We start from the raw sequence: 22,647 nt of genomic DNA, 5'->3' as shown, positions 1-22,647 counted from the left end.
ACAAATCCATTTCTTCTTACATCTAATTATATTCATGGTAAGCAAGTTTAAAAAGAAAAAAAAAGAACACTTTATAACATGCAGATGCGAAATTTAAAATATTTCAACAAGGTGTCGTGATAATTATAACCAGTGGCGGAAGCAGGATTTTTGTGATGGAGGTTCCAAACCAGTGTTCCTAATACTGCGGTATTTTTTAGCGCCGATAACTAAGAGAATCAGTTATAAAAGTTAGAGGTATGTGTAAAGTGATTGTTGATAGATGCAACGTCAACCAAGATAATATGTTGAAAAGGAGAGTTTTCAACAAAAATAAAACAAAACATAAACTATTGAAGAAAAGATAGATTGAAACTAAATTTCTTAATAATTGTTCTTATAGTAAGAATCGAACTCTCATATGTTTAATTAAAAAATTAAATTTTTGTAAGAATCAAACTCAAGTCAAATATAAATCTAAAAATGGAGTGTAGTAAGAAGAATCAGGGAATGGAACCCTCACCACTCTCCGATCTTAAGTTAGAGATAGAAGCCAACTAGGCTACTGAGATATTTGTTGAAAGGGGTAATATATCTATAATAATATGTAAAATTTGTGGGGGTTCCATGGGTCCCCATGGCTCTTAGTAGGTCCGCCACTGATTATAACTTATAAGAGTAAACTTCTATGAATTATCACATTTTCACGTATGCGGTTCCTGGTATCTAAACTTATGATATAATTACGTATTGAGATTCGTTTTCACTTTTTCGACTTTTTAAACTAATTGTGCATCCGATTTGTGTTTTATGATGACACATTTGGGCTAGACAGTTTAAAACTAGGCTTGAGTGGCTTCCTTGGCCCCATGTATATTCAACTAGCCCAACCCAGTGAAAACAAATTTAAATTAAATTGCTTTTAAGAAAACAAAATGTATTTATCTAAATTACAAATATTTTTTAAAAATATTTCTTTCCTTAAATCGATGCACACTCCCATTTCAAAACATTCCCCTAATCACAATATATTATAACAAAACATTCCCTTAAACTCCAGCAATATTTTCAATCAATTCCAACCAATATCAATATTTAATCCATACATTATCCACTCACCTATATATAAATCTCAAAGGAATACAACATAAGCTACAATTTTAAAGCACGTGTGACAGTCTAATAATACAATACTAATGATTCATTTGCAAGAAATCAAACCAAAATACCAAGAAATCACTCAGAATTTCTAGTTCACAATGTTCGTCTATAAATGTGCTTTGTCATCATACGGTCATGTTTGTGTTAAGGTTTCTTGTAACTTTTGAGATTCTTCTCTAAACTTTTGACTTTGGCTATGTATACGAGACTTTAAGGTTGACTAATTTTAATTGTCTAAAATAAAAAATTTTAAAAATTAGATAAAATTATAAATAATAGATTTAAAATATAAATAGTATTTAGTACTTAAATTACAATTTAACAATCAATTTATTCACATACCATGGTCTATAACCATTAATCAAATTAATCTATATATATAGATATATTCCAAGTGATTTGTGATCAACATCGAACCATTCTTAGGGCATCCGCATCGCGTAACGCGATGCGGTCTCGATCTCGCCTCGACGAGACAAGCTGTCTCGACGCGTGACGCGTCCCAGCGAGGCCGGCCTCGAGCTCGCGAGACACGCGCCCGGCGCCACATGGCGCGCGCGGGCGGCTGGCGTGATGTCCACTCGCCGACCCGCGAGTGGGCGTCGGAATTATGACGTCATAATTCATATTTCTTTTAAAAAAAATCAATTTTTCAAAAAAAAAAAAGCGGTAATATGACCGTTCAATGGTCATATTTAAAATTTTTTTTTTTAATTCTATATATACTCTTCTCCATTCTTCGTTAAACACACATCTATTCTCTCATCTCTTTTTCTTTCCTCTCCAATTACTTCTATAAAATCATTCCTTTATTTTTTCCTTCTCCCAAATTTAATCCATTATGGATCCATTTGAGCAAATGCGTTGAATAATGGAAGAATCGCTAGAAGAAGATCGACGTAGGGAGGAGGAAGCCGCCGCGCCTCCTCAAAGGCGACGCTGGACTTACATCCATCGTAACCGGGAGGAAGCCGTCGCAAGGTTGGAACGTGATTACTTCAGTCCGAACCCGGTATGGGGAGATATCTACTTCCGTCGCCGTTTCCGTATGTCACGCGCGCTATTTTTGCATATCGCGAATACATTGACGGGACGGGAAGAGTACTTCAGAGAAGGGTTCGACGCTGTTGGCCGTCCTAGCCATACGACGCTCCAGAAATGTACTGCGGCGATCCGTCAGCTTGCTACTAGACAAACAGCGGATTCGTTCGACGAATACCTGCACGTCGGAGAATCCACTGGGAGACTTTGTTTGTTGAACTTCTGCAAAGGCGTCCAGGCAGCCTTCACCGACGAATTTCTGAAGAAGCCAACCACCGCAGATTGTCAGTTTCTGCTCCGACTTCACGAACAAGTACACGGATTCTCCGGGATGCTCGGGAGTGTCGATTGCATGCATTGGCAATGGAAGAATTGCCCTGTGGCGTTGAGGGGGTCATACACGAGCGGCCACAAAGGCACCCACCCCACCGTTATACTCGAGGTCGTCGCCGACTACCGGCTATGGATTTGGCATGCGTATTTAGGGGTCCCCGGCTCGAACAACGACGTCAACGTGCTCAACAACTCCGACCTCTTCGCTGAAGTTCTGAATGGTAAAGCGCCGGCCATTAACTTCATCGCTAATAATCGCCAGTATAAAATGGGGTACTATCTTGCCGACGACATCTATCCGAAGTGGCCAACCTTCGTGAAGATGTTCAACAGGCCTGCGGACGAAAAACAGTCTCTTTTTGCACAGAAGCAAGAGTATGCTCGCAAGGATGTGGAGAGAGCGGTCGGGGTTCTCCAGGCTCAATTCAACATTATCAAAGCCCCGGCTCGACAGTGGTTTATGGAGAATATGGTCGACATCATGTATACGTGCATAATCTTGCACAACATGATTGTCGCCGACGAAGGACCTGAGGCAGGAAATTGGTTCGACCCTGAAACCCCGGGAAGCTCAACCGCAAGTAGTCCGCCTCGAACGGGAGTGCATCCGTCTTTGCAAGAGCGGTTGTCTATTCGGGCAAGGACACGTGATTCTACCGCCCACGCCCAACTTTAGGAGGATCTAATGGAGCACATTTGGGCAAAATTTGGCAACCGTTAGATGATCGTCACTAGAGAACTCCTTCTTCTGCTTCTTTGCCTCCATTTTTTTTATTTGAGTTTAAGTGTGCAATTTGTAATTTCTAGTTTTTTAATTATGTATTGTAATTTTATTTTATTTAATAAAGTGTGTTTTTTATTAATTGAATTTGTTGGAATTAAAAATAAAAAATGAAATTGAATGAATAGTTAAGAGATGGTTAAGAGATGGAGGGATGCAAGTGCTGTCTCTTAGTTAAGAGATGAGCTGAAAAGTACAGTGGGTCCATAAATAGTTAAGAGATGAGACGGTTAAGAGACAGATAAGAGACAGAGATGCGAATGGCGTTAAAGATCAAACTAGAGACCAAATCCCATCCACCTATTAATCACATCTAAGGATATTAATAATTACAAATTATCTGACTTTTTATTAACAAAAGGGTAATTTTGGATATGCATCTCTTCCCAAACCCAATACACTTCTTTAACTCTACAATCACTCCTCCCCCACGCCAACTACCTTTGGCGCGCAGCCTCCCCCGCCCCCACCACATCGGATTCGAGGAAGAAGCAGCACTATAGCAGACCTCCAAGCTCTTGTTCGTGCTCTGATTTCCTCCGATCAATACCAAGTCTTCGTCAGCGCACCAGAAAGGTACATCTATGAAAATATCTCTAATCAAATACCAACAACCAATATTTGGCGCTTTTTTCGGCGTGAATTTTCAATTTATAGGGATTTGTTTTGCTAAGATCGCTTTGTTCGAAATCGGAAAAAAATATGAGTTGTTTGAGCATAGATTGACAGATAATTTTGAACAGATCTGTAGGATGAATTTGTTGACTGCAAGTGTTGTAATCGTATTGATTTTGTGGTTTTGAGTGAAATAGTAGTAGTGATTTTACTCTTGATTTGAAGCAAATGAAACTTTAACAGCGAACAATCTGCTGTTAGTCATAGTTGAACAGTGCTAACTGTTATGCATCCATGGCGGAAACTTTGACAGCTGCAATTCAAACAGGAGAACAACGAAAACAAGAATTGGACATGTGTTGGAGATTTTGAGTGTGTGTTGTGCGTTTATTAGTTGAATTGCTGAAAGTGTGAGTAGTTAAATCAACAAAGTGGGGAAATACGTGGTGGAATCACAACCTGCCTACTTTTGTTTTATTCAACTTGTACTGTTATTTTGACTACGAATTTGGAGAAGAAAAAATATAAAGATCATCGTTATTTAGATTTCTATATTATTTAATTTAATTAGACTACTAGTTCATTCACTTAGAGTATTACTGCTTCATTATTTCACTATCTATATTATTTCATTTGACTATCACTACTTCATTTATTCTATTCTATTACTTCATTCAAATAATTTTATCACTTCATTCGACTAAGTTATTACTTTAAGGGATTCTTGAGCATACGAGGAAGAGTGATCACTAACTACTTCATTTATATGTGCATTTACTTCATTCAACAAGTATACAAATTTATCACAATAAGATTTTGCTTCATTGAACTTCAATTGGGTTATTACTCCAGTCCATTATCTCATTAAATGGGGTTATAACTTCGTCAACATTGACATGCATCGTAATAAATAATTTTTCATTTTGAAAACACTTCACCCAGTCTATTCGCTTTAAATTTTGTAAAAATGTTAAACAAATTCAAATTCAAAGTGGAATGACGTAATAATCTACTGGAATGAAGTAATTAACTATTAGAATGAAGTAATAAATCTACTGGATGAAGTAATAAACAATAAATGTAATTTGACAAAAATACCCTCGGCTGAAGTAATTTGTCTACCTAATGAATATGAAAATTTTCATTACATCGTCTCATTTCATCCATTAAAAACTGATATAAGGGCCTTAAGTTGGTCTCTAGTCTGGTCTTTAAGACTAGATTTGTGAATAATGAGACTCTTATTTCTAATTAATAGATATTTTATGAGTATAAAGAGTCACTATATTAAAGAAAGGAAGAGAAATACATTTATGTCCTTAAAGGCCTATGAGGTAAAAAGAAAGAAAAATGACTTTTAAATGATATTTTCCATCTTCCAGACACCAATGTGATTTTTTTTTTCAAATTTATAGACCTAAAATGCATAACCACTATTTTCCATAAACTAATTTTGAAGTTCACTGTATTCTAATATACAGTTGTAAAGTAAATCTTTAATTCTTTAGAGCACCGCATTTGCAAATGGGAGGGATATTTTCTAAAAATATTTATTTAATTTTAAAATTTTGTAAATTTTTTGAATTAAAAGTGGTTGGTAAAGAGAAACATCCATAGTCTTTCATTTTTTATGTTACAGTTTCCATTGGTACCGATTTGAATTTCGGTCTATGATTAGAGCATTCACAATAGGACGGATTGACGGAGGATAGCTTGCCCGATACATTTTCCGGCCTGTCGTCCGCCACTGTAGGTGGGCGGACGATGCGTCCTCCTTCCTCCTCACTGTATCATCCGCCGCGGATGATTATGCAATTTTTGCATCCTCTGGGCCTATCCTCTGCCCCATTACGGGGGGTCCGAACAATGCAACACATTTTTCCTTTTTTTAATTTTTTTTTTATATTTTCTTTTATATATATCACTAATTTTTTTACTTCCTTTTACACCTTTCACTCCACTCTCTTCCCCATCACAATTTCTCTCTAAATTCAAGAATGAATTCCAACGAATTTCCATATTTGCAAACATAAAATATAAAAATTAATACTGATAATTGGATTTGTCTTTAATTTGTGGTGTTTTTATATTTATTTTTTAGCTAATTGATATATTTGCAAACATAAATTACAAAACAAATACAGAATAGGAGTTAAAACTATAGGGCGAGCTATAGTGCGTTCCACTACAGGTGGATGAGGTGGATGATGAAATGCTAATGGAGCGGAGGATAAGGCGCCCTAGTGTGGATGCTCTAATAATAATAAGACGTGGAGAGCTTATCCGCCGTCATCACATAAAATTTACTCAATACGTTGATATCGATCCGCTTCTCAATTATAATTTATAAATTCTATTTTTAAGACGATCTATTCTTAAAAACCTAGCATGCTTTTAATAAAAGATATTTACAAGAATCATATTATTAATAAAGTATAGATCTCAAAATTTATAAACCCAAAAAGTGAACAGAGTCTTAATATATAAAACTATTGTGATTTTTAAGAAATGTGTTGAATTGATTATCCAAAAAAATCGAGCCTAAAAACAAGTCTAGCTGAAATAGTTTGATGCTTTTAAACCAATCTAATTTTTTTTTATGTATTTACGAAATAGAAGGATGGATCTTGGTGAATGCTGCTAGAAAAACTTCATTAACCAAACTTTGGAGTTATCGTCAAACCCACGTCACCACAGCTCAACCTTTGCAGAATAGGTTGTGACAACCAGGGGCGGAGGGAGGGTGGGGCCAGGGGCCCATGGTCCTCCCATTAATTTTTTTAAAAAATCTAGGGATATTTTAGTAATTTCACATTAATTATAATTATAATATATATAATGTTAAAGATAGATTTCAGCAAAATTATACTCCATAAATAGTTTCCTCCTAATTAATTTTCTCCTTCTGCCGCAGTTCTACTTCTTCTGCAGCGTAATCTGAAATCTAGTTATGTAAAACTAGGTATATTTTAAAACTCAAATATAATTCAATTGATTTTTCTATATATGTTGTTTTTTTGTTTGGCTGCAATAGTTATGTAAATTGAGACCTAAATAGTCATATTCAAGCTCTAAATTGGTACACATAAAATTCAAATGGGGAGAAAGAAGATAGCTTATGTAATTCAATGGCTACGGCGGTTCTGTGTTGGAATTCTTTAACCCCTATTCTTAATTTTGATGTGTATGTATTAATAGTTTTACACTATTTGATTTGTGACAACTAGGGGTGGGTCGATACGATATATCGTATCGAAAACGTTGTATCGTGTATCATATCAAAAATATCGATATGAAAGAATTTCATATCGTTATCGTATCGAAAGTTATCGAACTTTCGATATAAAAAAATTTCATATCGTTATCGTATCGATATTTCGATATATCGTACCGAAATTCGATATATTGTTAAATATCGATATATATCGAAATTTATCGAAAATAAAATATCGATATATATCGAAAATATCGATATATCGAAATTTTTTGATATATATCGTATTTTCAATATAAAACGATATATCGCGATATAAAGAAATTCATATCGTTATCGTATCGAAAACTTACGATACAGTATCGTATCGTATCGAAAATTACGATATATCGAAAATTCGATAATTTTTCGATATTTTTCAATACGATACGAGCGATATATCATTTTTTCGGTATTTTTCCCCAGCCCTAGTGACAACAATATTTTAGATTTGAGCATATTATATATTTTGTTTACTCTTTATTCTTTTAATTGTGAAGCATAAGATGAACTTTATCCTTTTTTGTGTATGATTTATATTTTGCAAACTTAATTAATCAGTGCTGACTATTTTTGTAGGTATATGGATCGTTATTTCAAGAAACTTTCTTCTGTTAATTCTTCATCAGTTGAATGGTTGCTTAGTTACTTATATGGAAAAGGATGTGTTTGTTAAAGTTACCAATGAAACTATTATGCAGCGATTTAAGAAGATGAAGAATAGAAGACAAATGTTATATGTGATTGCATTTAACTTTTACATTTTGAACCTTATAATTTAATTTATGTAATTTTTTTTAAGTTTAAATTTGGACCCCATGATGAAATTTCCATGGCTCCGTCGCTGGTGACAACAACTCGTTAGATTAATGATAGAGGATGGCGAATAGAAACATAGAGATTCTTGTGTTTGAGAAAGAAAAAGAGATTTAGTGAAATAATAATAATAATAATAATAATAATAATAATAATAATAATAATAATAATAATAATAATAATAATAATAATAATAATAATAATAATAATAATAATAATTCTAATCTAATTAGTACTAATTATTTATAGCATTAACCAGATGATGCATATAAACGTATATGAGAAAATCACATAAATTAAATAGCCTAATCATAGCTAAGAAATGAAGAAAATATACAAGTAGGTTCACCTCTTTTGTTCGTCTTTCCCTTGCTCTTCATCCACAGCTGGGGTCTCAAGATGGGCTTGATTATCCAAAAGTGTTTGGGCTTGGATATGGGCCTCTCGGTTTCTACCCCACAAGAAACTGTAAAGCCCGCCCACTAGCAATCCACACCCCAATACACTGCAAAACAAATCCATTTCTTCTTACATCAAATCATATTCATGGTAAGCAAGTTTAAAAAGAAAACACAAAAAAATGCACACTTTATAATGTGCATATGCAAAATTTAAAATATTACAACAAGGTGTAATGATAATTATAAGAGTAAACTTCTATGAATTATCGCATTTTCAATTGTACCTAAACTTAGGATATAATTACGTATTGAGATTCGTTTTCACTTTTTCAACTTTTTGACTAATTGTGTATCTGATTTTTGTTTTATGACGACACATTTGGTCGAACGACTAACCTTCCCATGTAAAGAGTTTCGTTGAGGAAAAGAGCGGAAAAGATAGCAGCTATAACGAGCGCCAACGGCCCGAAAATGGCGCTGAAAACCGGGCCTTTCTTCTCTATAACCCAAGCTTGCAGCCAATAACTCAACCCTGTCACTATCACGCCCTGCAAAATTCCACATTCTTCAATCAAACTCATAATTTCAAACAAAATCGATTATAAAAAAAAAAAAATCTTCACTTACGCAATAGGCGACGGATAAGAGATCAATATCCCATCGAAGCTTCCAGGAGGAGCGATGCCTCTCCATGGCGGCAGCGTAGACAGTGGATGAGAGGCAGCTGAAGCCGCATTGCAGGATGGTGAGGCGCAGTTTGCCTGGATATTGGGTGAGGAGTGGAGCCTGCATAGTGATCCACATAGCGTAGAAGAGTTGGCCGGCGATGGCGAGGAGAGCGCCCTTGATCCAGTCGTGATTTGAGTGAGGCTTTTCGTCGAACAGGTGGTGGGCGGATTGAGAGAAGAGAGGTGGGCCCTTGAAGAAGGTGAAGGCCATGGTGCCGGAGATGCCTAAAATGGCGCCCAATACTTTGGCTAATCCATGCCATTTCGTTATGCTCAGCTTTTCGATCCTAAATCCAGATATTCATCACAGTTCACACACATATTGATAGATTGGATGAAATTGTCCAGTAATTCACAATCTTCTTTTGTATGATTAAGTAAAAAACATGATTTTAATTTCTAAAATTTATTTTTAATAGTACTATAACTTTTATTCATCTACAAATTTATAGTAAATGAATAACATCAAATTATTTTTTGCTATGATCTTTTATTGAAGATCCATATTTTACAATTTTATGCATTATTAAAGAAACGAAATTGAAGAAAGAAAAATAATTATTTATAAAATTATTATAATTATTTACTTGGGATAATTTACATTTATTATATAAAATAATTATTTATAAATTTCAATGCATTATTTTTTAATATATGAAATTAATTATAATTCTTATAGTAATAAAATATAGTACTACGTATGGAAAAGAAAATGTTTTGTGACCTTGGGTTGGGGTTATTAATAAAAATACATTAAAATTAATTATTTTTTTATATACTTTATTGGGTTGTATAAATGTATGACAGAAAATATATATTTTATTCAAAGTTAGATAGTCTAAAATAGAGTGTGAGTTGGTGTTATAAACAGGAAAGTGTTATGTGGAGTATATGCTAAAACCTAAAAAGAAAATAAAAAACGGTTGCTACTCACAAAGCTCCAAATAATGTGGAAAAAATGCATTGTTATCTTGATTCACACTCTCTCTATGTAATTATCTAAAGATAGAATATTATACGGAGTGATTGCTTGCCAAACTCAGTGATGTGCAAGGCATGCTACATCTGTACAACACAATATTATGATAGTAATGTGTAAAAATTTCCTATGTTATACACTGGAACAAATAATGATATGACTATATTGAAACAAATCAACTAGTACTCGTAGATAATAGGATATAATTAACATCGCACTGTAATTAAATTAGGAGTAATTAATTACCTTAAACACACGGCCATGATGAACACCAAAGCTGGAACAATGCTAAGTATCGCCGTACCAAATGTTGCGGAAATATACTTTAATCCTTCTAAATTCAAATTGAAACTCAATGCTAACCTACACCATATATCACGCACACCTACCATCAATTAGCATTAAATATTTAATAAAAAAAGTGATATGCTCAGATATTGAAGTTACCCATATGAAGAAACAAAGAAAATTTTGCAGAATCCAGTCCATGAAATAGGAGAACCACCGTTTCTAAAAACCAAGAAGAAAAGAAAAGGAAAAACCAACATTAATCAATACAACTATTTCATATAGTACTACTTTTTCTCAAAACAAGGTTTATATATCTGTGGTGGAGATAAAAATAGACAATATAATATCAAACTATGATAAAAATAGACAATATAATATCAAACTAATGTAATGTTGCAGTCGACGATCCTAACATTATTTGTGGTGGAGATAGAAATTGACCTGGTGAAGAAAAAGGCGAAGGGGAGCAAAGCGAAGAAGGCAAAGGCTTGTCGATAGGCGACGAAGACGGAAGGCTTCATCCCGGAGGACATAGCTGCCTTTGAGAGGAGAATCATGCCTGCATAGCTGCATTGTAACACTACCACTGCAATATATGGCTTTTGCTTCTCCATGCTAGAGGAATAATTATTTAACACCTATCTATATATATAGAGAGAAACAACCTAAAATTTATAGTGCATTTCTCTCATGCCACTATCTAGTGGCCTAATGTACACCTTTTAATGAGCATTTACGGATTCTACTTCCTCCATTCCCTATTTTTAGTCCATTTTGTGTTGGCCACGAGTTTTAAAAAATATAGAGAGAAGTGGTCAATCGAAAATGTTAGTGGAATGTGAGTCTCGTTTTTATATATTAGTTGTATAATAAAAAGTCAGTTGAATTTAGTTGAATGTGGGGACCTACTTACCATTTATGAAAAAAGGAAAAGTGGACAATAAATAGGGGACAAACGAAAATGACAAAAGTTGGCAAAAAATAGGAGACGGAGAAAGTAGTATTTCCTCCGTTCCATAGTAGTGGAGTCATTTTGTCATTTTGGCATGTTCCATGGTAGTAGAGTCATTTCTATTTTTTATAAAAGTCAACACATTTATTCTCAGTTACTTTATTCTCTATTCATCTCTCTACCTTTTTCATTTCCTACTTTATTCTTCCTTAACTTAACTCACTTAACACAATATTTCTTAATTAAATCTTGTGTCGTAAAGAAACGCTTCCACTAATGCGGAACGGGTAGTAGTATATATTAGGTCCCAACCACCAACCATTATTGTTAATTTTCTAATCTTGATATGTTTCGAGCAGGACTCAAAATAGATTAAGGACTTTTGGACTCAATTTTGTCGTTAGACTCTCGGAATTGCAATTGAAACTATTGAGAAGCTCTACCAACTCATCACAACTATTTAGTGGTTGAATGTTTGATGACAAAATTGACAATAGAAAAGAACAACTCAGACACTAAATTAAACTCATTTTAATTACAATAGTGGATTTTAACTCACACAATTCAAAATATAAGTCATTTGCAGTAATTACCCAAATGACAAAAACTGAATCTCCTAATGTGAATTCGCATTCGATACACATTGTTGGTGCACTTTGTGTCCCACTATCTTTTGGGTGGATACATTAGCTTCAACGTTATCACTCACGCTACTTATTTTTTTTATGAAAAAGCATTTATGTGAAAGGCTAAATATTCATGAAAAGAAGTTTCAATGCACGATATGTGAGAAATTCAATCTGGATATAATTGAATGAAATGTAGACATTTTTAATTACAAAATTGTTAGAGTGATAAATTTACACTATGGTGGTCACAATTTTATATTTTAAAATTACATAACGTGCATACATTTGTAATTAATAACGTAATGTTAGATCAAGTAGAAACAAGGACATATGGATGCATGAGAAAGGTTGAATAACATATGGAATAAATTACTATTCCATCCGTTTCTTTAAAAATTCAACTATATTCATTTTGGTTTATCCCTCAAAATTATGCATTTTTTGTTATAAAAAACATTTTTTTTTTTTTTAATGAGATGAACTAAAGTATTTCAATCATTTTTTTTCTATCTCTTTATTGCTTACCATATATAACACCCTGAAAATGGTTAAATAGGATATTTTTTCACGGATGGATGGAGTACCATCAAATCATCTTGACAAACTAATCTTATAAAAACACAAAATTAAAAATGGATTTATTTGGGTTGAATTTTTTAAAATTAGTCAAAATTTAGGACACGTAGAAAACTGTTCTTAAATTAATAATGAAAAAATTTTCAATTAAGCGAGGAGAGGGCCTTCAATATTGGGTGTATATGTTAGTTTCTTTGAGTATTTTTTTTAAGGTGGGTGAAAAGTTTTACTTTTGTAACTACTAGTGCCATAGTATAATTTTTTAAGATTGCTCATTTAGGGGGAAGATCTAATCTTTATTATTAACACATTCTTAAGAAACACGTTGTCAGTGAAACACGTTGTCAGTGACTCAGTATAAAAGGATGTAGCCGTGAACGCCGCCGCCGGTAATTATTTTACATATAACCTAGCATGCAAAATCTGCTGGTAATTATTTTACATATAACCTAGATAAAAAAAATTAGTACAAAAATTAGAATTTTAAATGGTTCACCGAAATTCAACACAGCAAAATCTGAACCCCAACTTAAAATTACGGAGTCCTAATAGGTCGGTCGACGGTCAATACAATAAAGTTTGATCTAAATCCACTAATTTCGTGTGTATTCGTATCGTATTGAAAATTATCAGCCCTACTCGATATATACATAAAAGGGTTTCAATACCAACATATACTGTAGGGAGATATATTATGCAGTGTTTGTTGGAATCTATGCTGGTCAATGGACTTTGACCAAATTATAATTTTAACGAGACATTTAATTTTGTGAAATTAAATGATATAGCGTCGATCTACGTTCAGAGTAGATGACCGTGGTATATTCATTTTCTCAAATCCGATTCTCGGTGAGTGAGAAATAATTGATTAAAGTTGTGCAAAATTGCAAACTTAATGAGCTATGAGAGAAGCTTAGGGAATAATTAAGAGAGTTAATTATACCAAATTGGAAGTTACAACCTTATTAAACTGGAGTAGTATTTAATAAGAATGATTATTACATGAAATAAGTATATTGGACTAAGATGGGCTGTAAGAGCCCACACGCGCGCCGCCCGCTCCGCCGCGAGCCTCGAGCCTCGAGCCCGCGCCCGTGCCCTTGCCATTGTCCTTGGACTTGGACTTGGATCTTGGCAATTGGTCTTTGGGTGTTCTTTGGGCCTGGTCGTGGGCTTGGACCAAGGCTAGTGGGTCTAGTTCTTTTTTAGACCACCACCGTTTCCATGTCAGCGAGCCAAACGGGATGACACCTCGTCAGTATGATGCGGTAAGCCAACGTGGCTGACACGTGACAGTCCACGCCATGAACGAATCTAGAAGCTTCTAGATTCAGACTCTCATCTCAGCTTTGTAACGCCTCGTAACCGACGACCGTTACGGTCTAGCATTGATGACAACCATCAAGGCTAGTCATTCTAGACACAGAAACTAGAATCCACACTCTGCATCATACACTCTCTCCTCCCTCTGCATTGTCCTTCTGTCGAAGCTCTGCCCTCTCCTCCATCCAGTTCGTCGGAGCTCTGTTGATAGCGGTGCTGCTTCACCAGAGACACAACCGTTTTATCTTTGGGGACGAAACGCCAATCCGAAGAGCACTACCGAAGCGTATCTCATCTTGCGGAAAGAGGCCTCCTCGACTCGGCTATTTCCTGTTCTACGATTTATAGTTTCGATTTCCGTTTGTAATTTTCGTTTCAGTTCTTTTCTGTATTCCTTCTTGGGTCGTATTACGCCCGGTTATCTCTTGTAATTCCATAATACCAACAATCACAAGACGAGATATAACTTGTCTTTGAAGGAATTTGGACATAACTGAACCTAAATACTTTCGAAACGTTAATACCTTTGCTTGGAGATGTCGACCGAATCAAACATGGCCGCTGCCACCTCTCTGGCCACCACCGCCGCCGTCATTTCCTCCACTATGGCATCCACCACGATGATGCCAACTCTCGGGCTCTATCCATCTTCATCAACAACCCCTTGGGTGTATACTAATACCCAGGGGCTCACTGGTGGATCCACCTCGAGTGGGTCGGTTGGTTCCACTTTCAGTGGTTCCTTTGGATCCTTTAATGGATCAAGTGTTCGGGCCTTCTGGTCTCACACGAGTGTTCGGGCCTTCAGGTCCAGCACGGGTATTGGCTCCTTCGGGACCAGTACGAACATGACGGGCTCAATGCCCAACATGAATGGTGGGGGCCCTATGCCCAACCATGTTGTTGGCTCATTCGGGGGAAACGTGAATGGTTCCTTCAATGGACCAAGTGCGGCACAATTGGCACCTAGAATGATGCCACCTGCCGAGAAACCACCTAAGTTTGGAGGATCTGACTTCAAGAGGTGGTATCAAAAGATGTTATTCTACTTGGCAACATTGGGCGTCGCCAACTTCCTCACGGAGAACGAGCCGCCCGCGCCAAGTGATCAAGAGACGAGACTCGAGATCTTGGCGGACTATGAAGCATGGCGCAAAGGAGATTATCTTTGTAAAAATTTTATTCTAAGTGAATTAGATGATAGTTTGTACAATGTATACTCCCTTGTAACCACATCCAAAGAGATGTGGGAAAGCCTAGAGAAAAAGTACAGTATCGATAATGCTGCAGGTACTGAACACGTTGTAGTATCCAAATTCACAGACTACAAAATGATCGACTCTAGACCAGTCATGGAACAAGTTCAAGAGTTCCAAATGATCATCCACGGACTCGTGGCTGAAGGGATGATTTTGTCCGACAACTTTGTGCGATGCATACTCATCGAAATGCTTCCTCCTAATTGGAAGGACTTCAAGCACTACCTCAAGCACAAGCGAAAGAAGATGAGTATTGAAGACTTGATCGTGAAGCTGCGCATTGAAGCGGATGTACGCAAGATCGATCAAAAGGCTAAGGGCTTTAGCCCACTTGATGCCAAAGCCAACTTGTTGGAGCGGGGCGGACCCTCCAACAAACGCCCCCGCCCAAATCAGAAAGACAAAGGGAAGGGCAAGCAGCCTGCAAAGAAATTTGAAGGCGAGTGCTACAAGTGTGGCAAAATTGGCCACTTTGCCAAAGACTGCCGCAGCAAGAAGAAGAAGCCGACAGCCCACGTCGTTGAGAAAGATTTCAAGGACTACAATGAAGATGACCTCGTTGCCGTGGTCACTGAAGACGTCAACATTGTTGACAACAAGGGCGGCTGGTACATCGACACCGGCGCTACTGCTCATGTCTGCTCAGATAGGAGCAAGTTTGCCTCCTACACTGCTGTTGAAGGGAGGAAGATCAACATAGGGAATCAAGCATCGTCCGAAGTCCTCGGCATTGGCAACGTGATTCTCATGATGACGTCTAGCGTCACTATCACTTTGAAGGATGTGCTGCATGTCCCGGACATCCGCGAGAACCTAGTGTCAAGATCAATACTAGTTAATAAGGGGTTTAAACTTGTATTCGAGTCTGATAGGTTTGCTTTGTACAAGTTTGGGAAGTCCCTCGGAAAATGTTATGTAACCGACAGACTTTTCAAGCTTAGTGTGGCTACGCGCCTTGTTCCAAAGCCTTTGGCTGAAAAAAATAATAAAACATCTACTCCATCTTATTTGACCGAGTCTTCAAATTTGTGGTATTGTAGATTGGGACATGTAAATTCAAAAGCCGTGAAAAGATTAGTAAATTTAGATTTACTAAAGGCAATTGAAGTGGATAGCCAAGACAAATGTGAAATATGTCTTGAAGCTAAAATGACCAAGTTACCATTTCACTCAGTTAAACGGAAAATGAAACCCCTTGAACTAATTCACACGGATGTATGTGATTTAAGGATGGTGCAAACTAGAGGTGGTAAAAAGTACTTTGTCACTTTTATAGATGATTGCACAAGATATTGCTACATTTATCTTTTAAGAAGCAAAGATGAAGCAATTGAAGCGTTCAAAAATTATAAGAACGAGGTTGAGGATCAACTTGGTTGTAAAATCAAAGCGATTCGAAGTGATATAGGAGTCGAGTATGTAACCCCGTTTGAGGAGTTATGCAACGCAAGTGGTATAATTCATCAAACAACAACTCCATATTCACCACAATCTAATGGTGTAGCAGAACGCAAAAATCAAACTCTAAAAGAGATGATGAATGCGTTGGTACTAAGTTCAGGATTACCCCAGAACATGTGGGGGGAGACTATCTTGACAATTAACTATATCCTAAACAAAATCCCACTCAAAGGAAAAGACATCACTCCTTATGAGTTGTGGAAAGAAAGGAAACCATCCTACAAATACCTCAAAGTGTGGGGGCGTTTGGCGAAGGTGATGGTTTCCCCGCCCAAAGAAATTACAATTGGCCCTAAAACAGTTGATTTAGGTGTCTACAAGTCTGAATTATCGACTATAACAGTGGGAACAACAATTGAGTCAATGAATGCCGTATTTCTCGAAAATACATTTCCTTGCAAGGACAAAGAAGAAGTCCCAATCAATTCTGAGAAGAGAATTGAAGACGAGGCCACTTGTTCCAAAACAGTGGATGAAGCCACCAGTTCTAAATCAACAGATGAAGAGCCTGAATCGCGTAAGCGTGCAAGGCCTGATCCAAAAGATGCAGTATTAAGACGTGGTAGTAGAGTTAGAATACCAAAAATATTTGGTCCTGACTACATTGCGTTTATGTTGGATGGAGAGCCAACGTCAATAAAAGTAGCTTTCGATGGCCCAGACGGGTTACATTGGAGAGAAGCTGTTCAAAGCGAAATTGACTCAATTTTGCTAAACCACACTTGGGTGTTGGTTGATCTACCCGAAGGTGCTAAACCTTTAGGGTGCAAGTGAGTACTTAAAATAAAGTTTAAGGCCGATGGAACAGTGGATAAATATAAAGCCCGATTGGTTGTAAAGGGTTTTAAACAAAGGAATGACCTGACTTCTTCGATACCTATTCACCTGTAACGAGGATTACATCTATCCGAGTGCTTCTCGCGATTGCTGCATTGCACAATCTTGAGATTCATCAAATGGATGTTTGGACTGCATTTCTAAATGGTGAACTAGAGGATGAAATCTATATGGAACAACCCGAAGGGTTTGTAGTACCTGGACAAGAGAAGAAGGTATGCAAACTGTTTAAGTCTCTCTATGGATTAAAACAAGCGCCGTTACAATGACACTTGAAGTTTGATAATGTGATGTTATCAAATGGGTTTAAAATCAACGAGTGTGACAAATGTGTCTATATTAAGAGCACTGATAACAGGTACGTTATAGTGTGTCTTTACGTTGATTACATGTTAATCATGGGTAGTAACACTCAAGTGATTAACGAGACAAAGACCATGTTAAAGAGAAACTTTGACATGAAAGACATGGGTCTAGCCGATGTAATTCTTGGAATGAAAATTATAAGAACATCCAATGGAATCATCTTAACCCAATCTCATTATGTTAAGAAGATATTGAAGAAATTCAATGCCTATGATGGCGCGCCGGTAAAGACTTCAATTGAACTCGATGTTCACTTGAGAAAAAACAAGGGCGAACCCGTTGCACAAAAAGAATATGCACGGGTCATTAGGTGCATTATGTATTTGACTAATTGCACTCGGTCGGACATTGCTTGTGCCGTGAACAAGTTGAGTCGTTACATGAGTAATCCAAGCAAAGAGCATTGGAGAGCTCTTGTAAGTGTTTTGAGATATCTAAAGTATACTCAAAATCATGGGCTACACTTTTTGAGATACCCCCCGATACTTGAAGGGTACTGTGACGCGAATTGGATATCCAACAATAAAGACTCACTTTCAACAAGTGGATACGTCTATACTATTGGAGGTGGTGCTGTCTCGTGGAAATCCACTAAACAGACATGTATAGCCCGTTCAACCATGGAATCGGAATTCATAGCTTTAGATAAAGCTGGGGAAGAAGTCAAGTGGCTTAAGAACTTCCTTGAGGATATTCCAGGTTGGTCTAAGCCAATGCCACCAGTGTTGATTCACTGTGATAGCCAAGCCGCTATCGGGAGGGCGAACAATGGCTTTTATAACGGTAAGTCTCGACATATCCGTCGACGACATAATACTATGAGACATTTGATCACAACAGGCGTGATTACAATTGACTATGTGAAGTCAATAGATAATCTAGCGGATCCGCTAACCAAAGGGTTAAACCGTGATTAAATGAATAAGTTGCTAGAGGGAATGGGTTGAAATCCACAAACTAAAGAATTGTCATAGTGGTAACCCAACCATGATGACTGGAGATCCCAAGAACTTGGTTCAATGGGAAACTAAGCTATGAGAGTTCGTGTGAAACACTCATCTACATCTATTCCCTAAAGAGCAATAGAGTGTTGAAAACTTGCCTTGTGGTGAGGATAAGTCTATGACTTTTAATGATTCCTAAGGATCTCAAGGAGATTGAGTTCTCAAAGAGACCGAGTAGGGCAAGATACTCGAGTAGGAATCACCTATGTAAGTGTGAAGTGTGGCCGCTTCAAATTACACACTTATGAATCCAAAGTGGTGTCCAAGGCCGCAAAGGACACAAAACGTGAGAACAGATGAGGTTGAGGTGTTTAAGTGTTAACACCATTGTCTCGGTGCACGCTGTGGGGGACTAGTTCAAAGCATTGCGCTACTAGGCCGCCTGTGTATCCGATGGCGTTCATTATGGAAGGTTCAAAGCTAAAAGTTACCTATCCTTATGCTTATATACCTCTCGAGGGTTGAGCTTGTGTCTGCATGAATATGCATTTGGCTATTTCCACTCATGTGGGGGATTGTTGGAATCTATGTCGGTCAATGGACTTTGACCAAATTATAATTTCAATGAGACATTTAATTTTGTGAAATTAAATGATATAGCGCCGATCTACGTTCGGAGTAGATGACCGTGGTATATTCATTTTCTCAAATCCGATTGCCGGTGACTGGTGAGTGGGAAATAATTGATTAAAGTTGTGCAAAATTGCAAACTTAATGAGATATGAGAGAAACTTAGGGAATAATTAAGAGAGTTAATTATCCCACATTGGAAGTTACAACCTTATTAAACTAGTATTTAATAAGAAGGATTATTACATGTAATAATTATAGTGGACTAAGATGGGCTGTAAGAGCCCACACGCTCGTCAGTATGACGCGTTAAGCCAACGTGGCTGACACGTGACAGTCCACGTCATAAACGAATCTAGAAGCTTCTAGATTCAGACTCTCAGCTTTGTAACGCCTCGTAACCGACGACCGTTATGGTCTAGCATTGATGACAGCCATCAAGGTAGTGTTGACCCCTGCAGTGCACTGAGCCTATAAATAGGCTAGTCATTCTAGCATTCTAGACACAGAAACTAGAATCCACACTCTGCATCATACACTCTCTCCTCCCTCTGCATTGTCCTTCTGTCGAAGCTCTGCCCTCTCCTCCATCCAGTTCGCCGGTGCTCTGTTGATAGCAGTGCTGCTTCACCAGAGACGCAACCGTTTTATCTTTGGGGACGAAACGTCAATCCGAAGAACACTACCGGGGCATATCTCGTCTTGCGAAAGAGGCCTCCTCGACTCGACTATTTCCTGTTCTACGGTTTATAGTTTCGATTTCCGTTTGTAATTTTCGTTTCAGTTCTTTTTTGTATTCCTTCTTTGGTCGTATTACGCCCGGTTATCTCTTGTAATTCCATAAAACCAACAGTGTTAAGAGATAATTTTCCTTAACAAGACTCCGGTGTTGCAATTGCGATCGACAGAGGTATAAAAGGTAGTCGCGGGAGCTTTGTCTGTCGATCAAACCAAGAATAATATAGAATTGAAATAAAAGTGTGAAAATAAAATAAGGATAATTGTATTTCTGGATTGATTGAAAATGATACAATTAGCCCTAACTTAATGATAAAAAATAAAAAATCCTAAGAATATATGTGAAAAATAGGCTAAATCAATACTGAATTAAATAATAAATATATAGGGATATTCCTAGTGATATACTCCCTCCGTCCCATTAAATATGCAACATTTGTGAATTGGCACAGGTTTTTATGTAGTGTTGTTTTGTGAGTAAATGAGGAGAGAGTAAAGTAAGAGAGATGAAAAAATAGAGATAGAAATATTTCCATTTTAGAAAACATTTCATTTTTAATAGGACAAACTAAAAAGGAAAACGTTTCATTTCTAATGAGACAGAGGGAGTACTTAGTATCATCCAGCATCACATCACATGATATATTAGTGCGGTACACCACCATTTCACCATTTTATCTTTTCCATCTACTTTTTCTTAATTTTCATTGATTGGGGTGGGGTGGGGGGGGGGGGGGGTTTCCTTATAATTCTTCCCCCAAATGATGCAGTACAATCCCCCTATCAGTAATATATATGGCTGCACAAAAACTGCAAAAAATATATCATAAACACCTTTATGTTTAGGAATAAGAAAATGCGATAAATATATGAACATGTTTTATAAAGGACACACATAACAAAGAAATCAACAAAGCCAAAAATGACCAAAATATGAACTTGGAAAACCTCAAGAAGGAAAAAAAAAAACACGGGCGCACCAAGCAACGGAAATATGCACTAGAAAATTGCTCGTAGAGATATTACACAACGAATTATGGTATTCACTATAACGACTTAACCATAATTCGTAAAAAGATTTAATATATTCTCATTTTTTTAATCATAGTGCAAACAATTTCTCCCAAACCATGATATTTGAAAAAAGAAGATTTCTTTTATCGTTGTAGATATATATTCTCTTTAGAAAAACAAGAATTGATTTATCCCTATCCATATATAAACAAGAATTGATTTATCCCTATCCATATATAATACTCCATCCGTCCTACTTTAGCAGTCTTATTGACTTTTCTGAACTCGTTTTGTAAAAATGATTATAAATAGTTAAAGTGGGGAAATAATAAAGTAAAAAATAGAATAATGAGGGAGTATATTTTTTTCTGCCCGATAACACCAAACTCAAATTGAGATATAATCTTTCAAACTGCACAAACCTTTATATACTAAAGAATTTTTTAGGAAATTTTTGGTTTGCTAATTAAGGTTTTCCTTGGAGTTTTCATATATCAATACTATTTTAGATGTAACTAAATTAATTGTTAATTATAGTGTGAATATTTTATCATGTTTATAGTGGATACGTATTTAAACTCTAAAGGTTATTGTCTAACAAAAATCAAAATTTCTGAAAAACAATATGTGGAAGACGATAAAGGTTTTATTAGAGATATGGTTCAGAAAATGTGTTTCACTTTAGTATTGTATATAGAAATATGTGTATGTTGCTTTCGTTGTTATTTTTCAAGTGAAATTTTCTTGATCGAATTAAAGAACAAATTTTATAGTAATTAATTAGAGTGATAATTCTGGATCCCCCCCACTGCTGCTTAATTGAAACCAGCGCAAAAGTTTACTCATTCCCTATTAATTAATCATAATAATACAAATGGATGTATATATTAGTCTTAAGAATTGCAAGAATCCTGCACAAGTTGTAATTCAAATAAAAAGAAGAAAGCCCTATTATTAATGATTCTTAATCAAAGGAAAACCAACCTTAAACAAGAACAAGAACACATCAAACATAAAAACTTGAGAGGTAAAATCTAAGCAAAGTGCATTATCAATCAATCCAATTGCCAACAATCAAAAACTAAGAACAACATCTAAGTTTCCATCCTCCACCTCAATTTTTTCTCCTTGGCACGAGCCAACACGTCAAAATCCGACACTATAATATCGCAATATAAGCCATGTTTTTCTTTTTGCTCAGCGAGAAAATCCACATCTTTAACAGATCCAACATACACCGAGCCAGTCGAAATCATACGGCATCGGAGCGCTGACAGCCTCTTGAAAATCGCCGCCACCTGATCTTTCGCTTCCTTGAATTCTCTCTTCTTCTGCTGTATTTGTCTCTTACATTCCGAAACCTCCTGCCTCTGCTCCAACACTTCAACTTCCAATGGTACTAAAAGCTTGTCTCTCAGGGTCCACTTTGATGCTTTGAGGTCTCGTTCGTTCTGCTGAAGAAGTCTCTTCACAACGCAGAGTTGTCGTTTGTGCTCCAATTTTTCGCGTGACAATAGGTTGACGCGTGCTTCTGCCTGCT

At 36.5% G+C, this 22,647-nt stretch overlaps 1 protein-coding gene and 1 long non-coding RNA gene across 4 annotated transcripts; one reads left to right on the top strand and one right to left on the bottom strand.

Moving 5' to 3' along the window:
- The first annotated feature begins 3,663 nt into the window (after positions 1–3,663).
- LOC125208431 (uncharacterized) lies at positions 3,664–4,462 on the top strand. 2 transcript variants are annotated; one of them, XR_016133069.1, is made up of 2 exons: positions 3,664–3,871; positions 4,224–4,462. It is a non-coding gene; the product is annotated as an uncharacterized LOC125208431 (long non-coding RNA). The 2 variants fall into 2 exon arrangements; XR_007174115.2 differs by having other exon boundaries at positions 4,154–4,462.
- Positions 4,463–8,197: 3,735 nt separating this feature from the next.
- Positions 8,198–11,012, bottom strand: LOC125208432 (WAT1-related protein At1g43650-like). 2 transcript variants are annotated; one of them, XM_089060732.1, is made up of 6 exons: positions 10,820–11,007; positions 10,535–10,597; positions 10,334–10,450; positions 9,008–9,395; positions 8,777–8,928; positions 8,198–8,484 (listed from the first exon to the last, which is right to left on the bottom strand). In XM_089060732.1, the coding sequence occupies exons 1-6, from the start codon at positions 10,990–10,992 to the stop codon at positions 8,325–8,327; spliced, it is 1,053 nt and encodes a 350-aa protein (XP_088916858.1). In that variant the 5' UTR covers positions 10,993–11,007; the 3' UTR covers positions 8,198–8,324. The 2 variants fall into 2 exon arrangements, with proteins under 2 accessions (XP_088916858.1, XP_088916857.1); XM_089060731.1 differs by lacking the exon at positions 10,535–10,597 and having other exon boundaries at positions 10,820–11,012.
- Between the last annotated feature and the right edge of the window lie 11,635 nt (positions 11,013–22,647).

Source organism: Salvia hispanica, chromosome 6, assembly GCF_029641045.1.
Source record: "Salvia hispanica isolate PSC_SH4W2 chromosome 6, Shi_PSC_v1, whole genome shotgun sequence".
In the NCBI taxonomy this organism is placed as follows: domain Eukaryota; kingdom Viridiplantae; phylum Streptophyta; class Magnoliopsida; order Lamiales; family Lamiaceae; genus Salvia; species Salvia hispanica.
This window is presented reverse-complemented; position numbering and strand designations above follow the sequence as displayed.

What these genes read in the sequence shown, in the direction of transcription:
- LOC125208432 (XM_089060732.1), bottom strand. Translation starts at nt 10,992, where the DNA reads ATGGAGAAGCAAAAGCCATATATTGCAGTGGTAGTGTTACAATGCAGC. An exon ending in ATCATGGCCGTGTGTTTAAG is followed by an intron (nt 9,396 to 10,333) that starts GTAATTAATTAC and finishes ATCTGGATTTAG; the next exon opens with GATCGAAAAGCTGAGCATAA. An exon ending in GAAACTCTTTACATGGGAAG is followed by an intron (nt 8,485 to 8,776) that starts GTTAGTCGTTCG and finishes TTTGTTTTGCAG; the next exon opens with TGTATTGGGGTGTGGATTGC.